The sequence below is a fragment of the Myotis davidii genome, unplaced genomic scaffold, assembly GCF_000327345.1.
Source record: "Myotis davidii unplaced genomic scaffold, ASM32734v1 scaffold1857, whole genome shotgun sequence".
NCBI classification, from domain to species: domain Eukaryota; kingdom Metazoa; phylum Chordata; class Mammalia; order Chiroptera; family Vespertilionidae; genus Myotis; species Myotis davidii.
This window is the reverse complement of record NW_006288115.1, coordinates 283,948-293,690: the sequence shown is the minus strand read 5'-3', so window position 1 is coordinate 293,690 and position 9,743 is coordinate 283,948. Positions and strand designations below refer to the sequence as shown.

General features: G+C 44.4%; 1 protein-coding gene across 1 annotated transcript in view; it reads left to right on the top strand.

The window, feature by feature from the left end:
- The window catches only part of ACO1 (aconitase 1), a 60,528-nt gene that overhangs the window by 13,194 nt on the left and 37,591 nt on the right, over window positions 1–9,743 (top strand). Inside the window, exons 2-4 of the mRNA XM_006759892.2 lie at window positions 4,737–4,855; window positions 6,169–6,337; window positions 7,400–7,537. Of these exons, the coding sequence (XP_006759955.1) occupies window positions 4,759–4,855; window positions 6,169–6,337; window positions 7,400–7,537 (404 nt within the window). The 5' untranslated portion in view covers window positions 4,737–4,758. The remainder of the gene's footprint in view (window positions 1–4,736; window positions 4,856–6,168; window positions 6,338–7,399; window positions 7,538–9,743) is intronic.

The following is a 9,743-nucleotide window of genomic DNA, read 5'->3' as shown; positions in this document are numbered from 1 at the left end:
TGCAATGTATTCTTCTACTTAGGGATAATCAGTGTTAACTTTAATCTTTCTTTGTTGTACGAATTTTCAATACAGTGGTATATGTGTGTGAATGAATATATACTAAGAGTCTTGAAGGTTTTTAAACTTAAACTTGATTCTAGTATATATATATATATATCTTTTCTGTAACTTTTTATGTCACTTACTATCACCAAGTGTGAGTCTGGGCTCTCATGTCTTATGTTGAATCTGAGTAAGGAGTTGTATGTTTGATGTTTATATTGATAAAGTTGATTTGCCCTTATTCTTGGGAATAAACTGTTCACTCAGGGCAGACTGTCAAAACTTAACCATAAGTTGTTTTCCCAGAGCTTAGCTATCAACCAGTTCTCTGGAATTCTGAACCCCATGGAAGGTTCAGTAAATGATTATAGAACTAAAAGTGCCAGAGGACTGTGATATGCCTACGTAGTACATTTTCAACTCTACTTATAAAGGATTTTACGTTGTTGTTTTCCCTGCCGGAAATTTGTATTTCATTGGAGGGAAAGTCAGTTCTAATGTCTTCCGTATTCCTGTGACCCCAGGCAGTTCACTCGTCTCAGGGCCTGGCTTTCCTCGTCAGGGGAATCTCTGCAGAAGACAACATTCTCTGATTCCCGCTCACACGTCCTTATCCTCCGAAGTCAGCAAGTCCCTAGGGTGGGTGATGGGTTAATGCCTAGCCACACATGCACAGGTGAAGGTATCTCTGCAGGTCAAAAGGTCAGTTGGCTGCAAGACTGGATGTAGTTGGGGAGGAACCCAGTTCTGGACTCTCTCCACCTTTTTGCTGGGAGCATGGTTCATTTGTTAAGTATCTCAGATCTGCCTCCCTGTGCCTAATATTTAATATATTCCATGATTTAACTTAAAAATCTGGTGTTTGACACTCTCTTCCCCATACCCACTCTTCCAGGCACAAAATGTACCTGTGATGGTCATGATATTTTATCAGTCACCTAGCTGGAATTTCAGAAAGGCTTAGCTTTGAAACACACTGTCTCTCGACCAGTTGTCAATTGTCTTGACTTTCGAAGGTGAACTAGATATGGCGAAGGGCTTGCGATGCAGTGCATGTGTCTCTTTTGGGATTCCTTCATAAAAGAACTGTTCGCCTGTCCCCTGTGACTGTCTGGTCAGCAGTCCAGCTTCTGAAGGCAGGTGTTCAGGAAGGACAGGTCCGGAATGAGCTCCAGCCTCCAAGCTGAGAAGATGCCATTTCCTCAGCTCTCCTTTCCTCTTCCCTTTTCCTTTTTCCCCTTTACCTTCAGGCCGTGCCATCTCCTTCTACGGAACAGAAAAGGCAGCACCCAAACATATCTCCATGCCTTCTAACTCTCCCCCTTCCAAACAGATAGGGTAACGCGCCACCCTCTCCTAAAAAATTCACACGGACTCTCTCTATTATGAGATGGAATGGGGAGTAGGTAAAACTGAAAAATGTAGGACAAAGCGGCGCAGAGGAGGATGGGAGATAAGAAAAGAAAGGGAGTGAAACCGGATCTGTGCTTAATGTGCACGTGGAAAGCAGGCAGGCTCCCTGGCCAGTTGGTAGGGCTCCTAGACTGAACCCCAATCTTGGGACAGTTTGGGAGTCGGCAGGAGCTGGTATTACTCAAGTTTGGGCTCGGGGAGGGTTCTGGGCAGGGGAGGAGGCCGAGGAGCACTAGATTGTACTCTGGTTCTGAGGGTTCCCAAGCAAAGGTCTCCCCCTCCGAGCCTCCTTCGAGCGCTGTTGTGTGTTGGCTTTCTCTTGGGATTGCTAAGCACTGGGGACTCCTGGAAGGGGATTCGAGACAAGGGTCATAGGGTGAGTGGAACCTTGGGGTGGCTCTGATTTCCAGAGCTCTCCCGGCTCATGTGGAGGGGTCGTTTCCCAGCTTCCAAGCAAATCCATTTCGGGGGGAGGGGGCCGCTGCCAAAACACAGCTGCTGCTCTCTCCCCCGGGGGCAGGTAACAATGGCTGGCGCAGACCAAGGCACTGGGTGACCCCTGAGAAGAAGCTAAGGCAACTCCAGGCAGGCAAAACAACAGTCTTACCGTTTCAGCTGCTAGTTTTCGGGGTGGGAAAGTTAAGTCTGGGGCAGCAGCATCAGTGACAGATCAGAGGGATAGCAGCATGATTGCCTTTTTAAATTCTCCAGAGTTCCGTCAGTGGAATGGTTAAGCCGTTTCTGAGCCCACGGGTTTGTAAACTTCTCCTGGAGACAAGCCAGCCTGTTTCTCATAGGTATCCGTATGGTTTTGTCCCTCCTGCCTGGCTCCGCATTTAGTGGGGATAAAGAGCAAGTCTCTTGCATTTGTGTTCCACTTCATCTTAAGTGCGCTCTCCCCTCAAACACTACAGCCGCCGTCCCTCCTTGGCACCCGGAGCTCAGTTGTATTTTGTCTCCTCCCTGAGATTCCCATTCACTTCACCATTTTCTCTCCTTTTGCCTCTTCAGCCTTTGCTCCATCCACTGCTTTCCCATTCCAGCTGCCGGCTTGTCCAGGGCCCGCCCAGGTTCCGTCTCACCGTCACCTGAGTTTCCTGCCTGGGTTTTCTCTGTCTGGTTACCCCACCATGCCTCCTGGCCAGTACACCTGTCAGGGGAGGTCGGGACACAGGTCGCAGACGGACCAGCAGTCAAATAGGGCCGACAGGCGTGTTTGGTTGGCCATCATGGTGCACAGCCACACAGTCGTTTACAAAACGTTACGTACGGACATTTATAAGTCAAGAGGGCGCATGTGAAAATGCAGACGGCCAGCCGTCCTGCCTCAGACCTTGTCTGGAGCCAAGAGGCTGCCGCCCTTAGATGGGCACACACTGCCCAGGCTGCCCAGCCCCTCTGCTGCCCGCTCCTTGTAGGTTCCCTGCCTGGGCCATGTAGGCATGTGGGTTGTCACCCCCTCTCTCCTTTGAACACGGCCCTCCCTTTTTCATACACTTACACACCTTTCCTGGTACATCACTGCCTCCTGAACTAAGTGAAAGCTTCTTACTCCACAATGTCCGCAAGTGATTCTCAAACTGAAAATGTGTCCGGAACACTTGGGAGATTAAAGACTGATTCCTGCTACCCTCCCCTGCACCACCCCCTCACTACCAGTCCATTATGATTTGGTAATTCAGGGAGGACACTCAGAAATACTCATTTTTTAACAAGAAAGATCCCAGGTAATGCTATGCCGATTCTAGGGCACATACTTTTATAAGCACAGTTCCAGTATGTTCCACTGTCCCTTGCTGACCTTTCTTAGTTCCAGAATTCCTAAAGAAGGAAGTGGCTTGGCCCAAATTGAGGCAGATACCTTTCCTCCCCCACAGATGGCAGCTCCTGCAAACCCCACATGGGACCAGGCGACAGAGGCCATTCCCAGAAGAGTTGCTGGCGCACAACCCCCTCTTTCCTCCAGCTTCTCTTGCCCCGTCAGGTGCCTGGCTTGTCACCCGTGCTGGTGGCCCCAGGAAGGCAGGGCTGCTTCTCAGCCAGCTGCCTCTCCCCAGAACTAACTAGTACTGGGCTTTAAGCACAGTAGATGTACAAAGCCCTATTTCAGAAGTTATATGTGTACACAGTTAAAAATGCAAACCATGCAAAAGGATATACGGTAAGACTGAGTCCTCCTTCCCCACCTGATTTGGGGCCTCTGTCCCTCTTAGAGGAACCAGTCCCTTTTATGTCTTGATGAAGATCGGGACCTGTCTATGGAGAAGAGGCCCATTTGTAACTTATTCTCTCCACAAAGAATTGTTTCCTATACATGTTTTGTTTTTTTCATTTTACAGCAATATGTTGATCATTCCACATCAGTCATCTCAAAATTATTTGAGTTGAATATTTACTCGTGAAAATCTTGGATTAATTAGGGAAATGTTACTATTCTTATCTTAAAATTGAGACTGTTGGGGAATGGATTCATTGAAGGGTAGGAATAGAGAGCAAGTCTCTGTCGCCCACCCCATAGTGTTCTGCTCTAAGTTGTACGTATATGATTTGAAATTGCTGTTTATGTGTGTGGAGGCCACGAAAAATGTCCTCCCTGTTCACGGCTTATAATTTATAAAAAGAGAAGTCCTGCCCAGAGCTGGGTAGAGGGTCCCCTGCAAACCTATCTTGGAAGTTTGGGCCTTGTTGCCACCACAGTCTTACCCTAAAGATTCCCTGATGTGAACACTCCATTGTTGTCGGATTCAAAACTGAGTCAGGAACTCTTCTGACCAACACGTTTATCGTTTACTTACATTGCTGCAGAGACTTACAACAGAAAGCAGCGGCTTTCAAATCCCCATTGCCAAAGTCCAGGTTTTATACAGTTGCATAATATCACCTGTTATGGACCTCTCACCTCCTGTCAAGCAAGTCACGGTCCAGCTCAAAGGTCTGTTCAGGTATTCAGGATTTACCATGAGACTCATCCTTCATTTCACTTCTTCCTATTTCTTATCAGTGGCAAAATGTTGGAAAATTGTAGAAAGAAGACAAAAGGAATTTGGGACTTTATGCTCTCTTAGAGGTGAATGCTGGGTTTCACAATAGCTCCACAGAAACCCATTTTATTTGCTAAGATTATTCTTATATTCATTTGTATCCCACCTCCCTCTCTGAAAAGATAATGATTTCTTGAGGTAAATGTGTACCATAATTGTTATACAAAGCAAACACTCCTCAGAATAAATGAGGTCCAGCTTTGAGAGTAGACATTAAATGTCCTTGTTCCTTTTCAGGGACACAGAGCCATCAGGAACCATGAGCAACCCATTTGCACACCTCGCTGAGCCTTTAGATCCTGCACAACCAGGAAAGAAATTCTTCAATTTGAATAAATTGGGCGATTCAAGATATGGTAGGTACATGGCTCTATGAAGTAAGTGCTGTGGCAGCAATTGGTATCTCATTTGCATAGTAATTATGCTATGTAATTAATTAGCTTTCAGGAGAGTTGAAAAAAGGCATAGCAGAGAACAGGTCTTGGATTAAGCTTTATAAATACACATGCACACGCGCACGCACACACACACACACACACACACACACACACCTTGCACTGCTCATTTTTAAGTACTAATAATGATGATATACATGTAGCATTTATATAGCATTTTATAGGGTGTAGAGTGTATTATATGATATGTATTATATCATTTAATCTGAGTAACAACCCTAGAGATCATGTTTATAAAGTGTAATAACTGCTAAGGGATCTGAATTCCAAGAGAGAGTCAATGAGATGGTCAAATAACAACTTTGTGATTACGCAGAATAGGACAAAAACACATCTTTTATATTCCAAATCCTGTGCTTTTCTACCTTTATACTCTTGTCTTTTCCAGATAATATTGGGGAATAATTTCATATATCAGGATGGAACATTTTCTTTTTAAATGAGCAAAGTCATTTTTCTTATGAATTACCATTGTTTTATCCTAGAAATCCCAGTTACCACACTATATGTTTGGGATATTATTTCCTTGGAGAGATGTATGTTACTATACTTTGGTCTTAATTACAATAATTGTAAAGGAGTTATTTTCTCATTTCTTAGACACTAGTTTTCATGAGAAATATTACTGTGTGTATGTGTGTTTTACTTGCTAACATATAATACATTAAATATCTACATTGGTTTCTTTCATGATGACTTGTGAGGCAACCATTTATTCCTAAAGAATTAACTGTAATATTTTGTTTTTGCCTAGTGTGTGGGTATTTTCTAGTACTGAATTTGTCCTAAATCCATTCAATATCTTCAATACCTTCATATTTTAAGCTTTTAAAATCAGTTTACATTTACCTTCTTTCCCAGTTGGAAGAATAGTCTAATGCTTAAATCAAGATTAGAGGCCCGATGCACGAAATTCGTGCATAGGTAGGGTCCCTAGGCCTGGCCAGCGATCAGGGCCGATCGGAGCCTTCCGGCTGCCAGCCAGGGCCTTCCTTCAGGCTGCCAGCTGGGGCCTTCCTTCATTCTGTGCCACCCCCTGGTGGTGAGCACATGTCATAGCAAGCGAGCGAACTCCTGGTTGAGCTCCCGAGGGGACACTTTGCATATTAGCCTTTTGTCTATATAGATTATATAGAGATGGGCTTTAAAGCTCTCTTATGATAAAGAGTCTCATGATTTTTGTTTGTTTTATTATGCTTTCTCCTTTATCCTAGGACGCTTACCATTTTCTATTAGAGTTCTCCTGGAGGCAGCCATTCGGAACTGTGATCAATTTCTGGTGAAGAAAGATGACATTGAAAATATCCTAAATTGGAATGTCATGCAGCACAAGAACATAGAAGTGCCATTTAAGCCTGCTCGGGTCATCCTGCAGGACTTCACGTGAGCCTCCTGTCACTTTGCTCTCTTCTTCTCTGTCTCCCTCATCAGACTTTAAAGAAAGCTTTAAATAAAAAGCCAACCACAGTGACTATATAATTTATTACCCAATAACCAGACACTTTTGAAAACGAAAGGGAACTACTGATCCCAGTTAGCAAGAGCTGGTTTCAGGCGAGCTGGATGTGTTCCCTCCGCCTCTTCCAGTGACAAAGGTCACTCACGGTCTTGGTCTTGAAGACTGCAGTCCCTAATGTACCAGCGAAGGGGGAGAGACATAGGAGTGGAGCTCTCTTGGAATCTCCCCGCCCCCCCCACATCCTGCCACTCAGGGAGACAAGTTTCAAACAACTGTACTTGAACGTTGATGTGCAGTTGAACACTGTCATGCAGTCCCTTGAGGAGTGATAAGGAGTTCACAAGGCCTGACCTATTGCTGTTAAGCCCCAGTTCACATCCTGCTGTTCCCAGAAATCTTTGCTCCCCATCGGCCTCTCTTTTGAGCTAGCACTCACTACCTTTCTATTTTTAAACGATATTAATGTACTCCTTCTGGAGGCCCAATTTTATTTTTCTATGGAAAATACCCAAATTTTATACTCTAATATAATAAAAAGGAAGGATTCACTTGTGGATTTGATGTATAACCTATTTTTCTGAATTATATTCATTCCTTTAAGTTTGGTCTGAAGTTGAATCTGTGTTCATATGTTTTCTCTAGGTCTTTGTCAACCCATCATGTGAATGGGAAACAGTCATGGTAGTAACAGTTCCAGAGTTTTAAGCACCAGCTTTCCCAGAGTTTCTCTATTTAGACCATGTTGGTTGTTAACTTTCATGCACTGATAAAATTGCACATAGAGCTACGACTCAGTCATGGCACTTACTGCTTATGGGATTTCTGCTCAAGGAAATGTGTTCAGAAACTTTCACTTCTCTAAGTCATCGTGAGCTCCACTGATGAGAGTTTCATTGCCAATTTTTTGTCAGCGGAGACAAAAACTAAAAAACTCAATGACACATGCTTGACAGACTTATCTTCTGCTTAATGCCTTCTTTTCTTAGGGGTGTGCCAGCCGTGGTAGACTTCGCTGCAATGCGTGACGCTGTGAAAAAGCTAGGAGGAGATCCAGAGAAAATCAACCCCATCTGTCCTGCTGACCTTGTAATTGATCATTCCATCCAAGTTGATTTCAACAGAAGGTGAGAGATTAACACGAATACCTGGGTTTTCTGCTTTGTGCAGAATATTGGAGTGTAAGTGTATTGTGTGTGTGTGTGTGTGTGTGTGTAATTAAATAAATGAAGAAAATATTAAAACGAATATTTAGGAAAACTCAAACTTAATATAGATTTTCCAGTGAAGCTTTTTATTTGGGGGGTGAGGGTAAATTTTTTAAAATCTTTTTTCTTTTTTTTCCTTTTTTCTGTTTACTTCTTGGTGTGAGCAGCCTGTGTTTAAACCCAGCTTGAAGTCTGAGTGAAAAACATGCACGTGAATTTCTGCCATGAGAGTTTGTCAATGCAAGTACTTGTTTGACTTTACGAGTTAAGGTTTCTTGTTGTTTTTAACCACTGGATCCTTATTCCTTTTTTTTTTTTTTCCCACGTAACTATTTTATATCTGGCTATCTCCCTTCTCCGTGTCAGTTCCCATAATGCCTATGCCTTTTTCCTCCTGTGTTCTTTTTTCTGTTGTTTGTGATACTCCTTTCACTGTCCCCCAGAATTCTTCCAATAATGCTAACATCTCCGTGGCAGTCAACCATTAGAATTTATTTCTTACCCGTCTACCAGGTGACTGGGAGGTCAGCTGATCTGAGCTGAGTGCAGTGGGGCAGCTCTGCTTCATTCGGCCCTGGCTGGGTCCGCTGCTGGCACTGCACTGCACCCGTGCGGAGCAGCTGGGACAACCCCACTCATGGGTGCTTCTACGAGGGCCAGGTTGAAGGAGAAAGCAACTCTTCACAGGCTCACAAAGGCAAGCAGGAACCCACAGTATATTGAGGCTAGATCCGGACTGGCATAAGTTCACTTCTAGTCACAAGGACATTAATCAGAGCAAGTTACACAATTAAGTCCAAAGTCATAGAAGTATTTGCAAGATTACACAAGGGAGGGCAGCCAGGTCCTGCTAGAAAGCTGGTATCTTAACTAGAAGTATAGCTAGATAAAGTTCTTATTAATTATCAGTGAGGAAAGAAAGAATTATTCTGCATATAATGCTGGGAAAATTAATTATTTGATAGATGTAGCAGTTCATATGAATTAAAGCATGAATATTAAAAAAATTAAATCATAAAATTTGGAAGAAAATTCAAGAACATGTGTCAAATATCTTTATGAGAAATACCTTTCTAAATTTTGAAGCAATGAATACAACAAAAAGGGGGGAAATCTATAGATTTAATGACTTCAAAGTTAACAGGAAACAACTTGAAAAATATTTGCAACAAATATGGCCAAGGGTTAATACTAATATATAAAGGGGGGTGTGGAGGTGATGTCAGCAGCATGGCATTGAGGGAGGTCCTTCTGACCTCTCCCCTTGAAGCTAGAAGTTGAACAGCTGAAATTCAACAGAGGATTCCCTGCTTAACACACAAGCGCGTCTGGGAGATCCACACATTGAAGCATCCGACGGTGGGTGAGTCAGAGCCAAGGGGAAGAGGGAAGGGGGAGGAACAAAGAGAGACAGGGGTCACAGCCGCAGCCTGGAACTCAGTGCGGGACTCGGGAGCTGGAGGAATCGGTTACGGTGGGCACACTCTGCAGTCCTGAGGAGTAGGGGGTAGAATCAACATTCCTGCCTGAGTGGCTGGCACATATGACAGCTGCACCCAGTAATGGGCAGAGACAAGACAGTTGCAGCAGCTGTGGATCAGCAGCTGCCATTACCAGGCACTAAACAAAGCCATAGAGCCCCTCTCCCTCCCCCCAGAGCTTGCCTTCCCTCACCCTCCCAAAGCTCACACCTGCCCCCAGCAGAAGCTCTAGCGGCAAGTGTGGGTTACAGAGCACAGGATCTACAGCCCTGAGAACTGGAGAAGGAGAAACATTCCTCCCCGCGCAGCAGGCACACGCTGTGGCTAATCCCGGAGACGAGTAGAAATACCGAAGTCTGGCATTAGAGCTGTGGCAGCGGCTATTAGTGGGAGGAGAACAAAGCCATAAATGGATGAATTGGCCTCTCCCAGCCCAGCCCGTCCCAACCCATTGCAGCTGAGTCCCGCAGAGGCTTACCGTATTTGCCGGCGTATAAGACGACTGGGCGTATAAGACGACCCCCTAACATTTCCACTCAAAATACAGAGTTTGTTATATACTCGCCGTATAAGACTACCCCCTCTTCCGCACACCTTCCACACACCAAATAAAAGGTAAAACAATATCAGATTTATTTTAACAT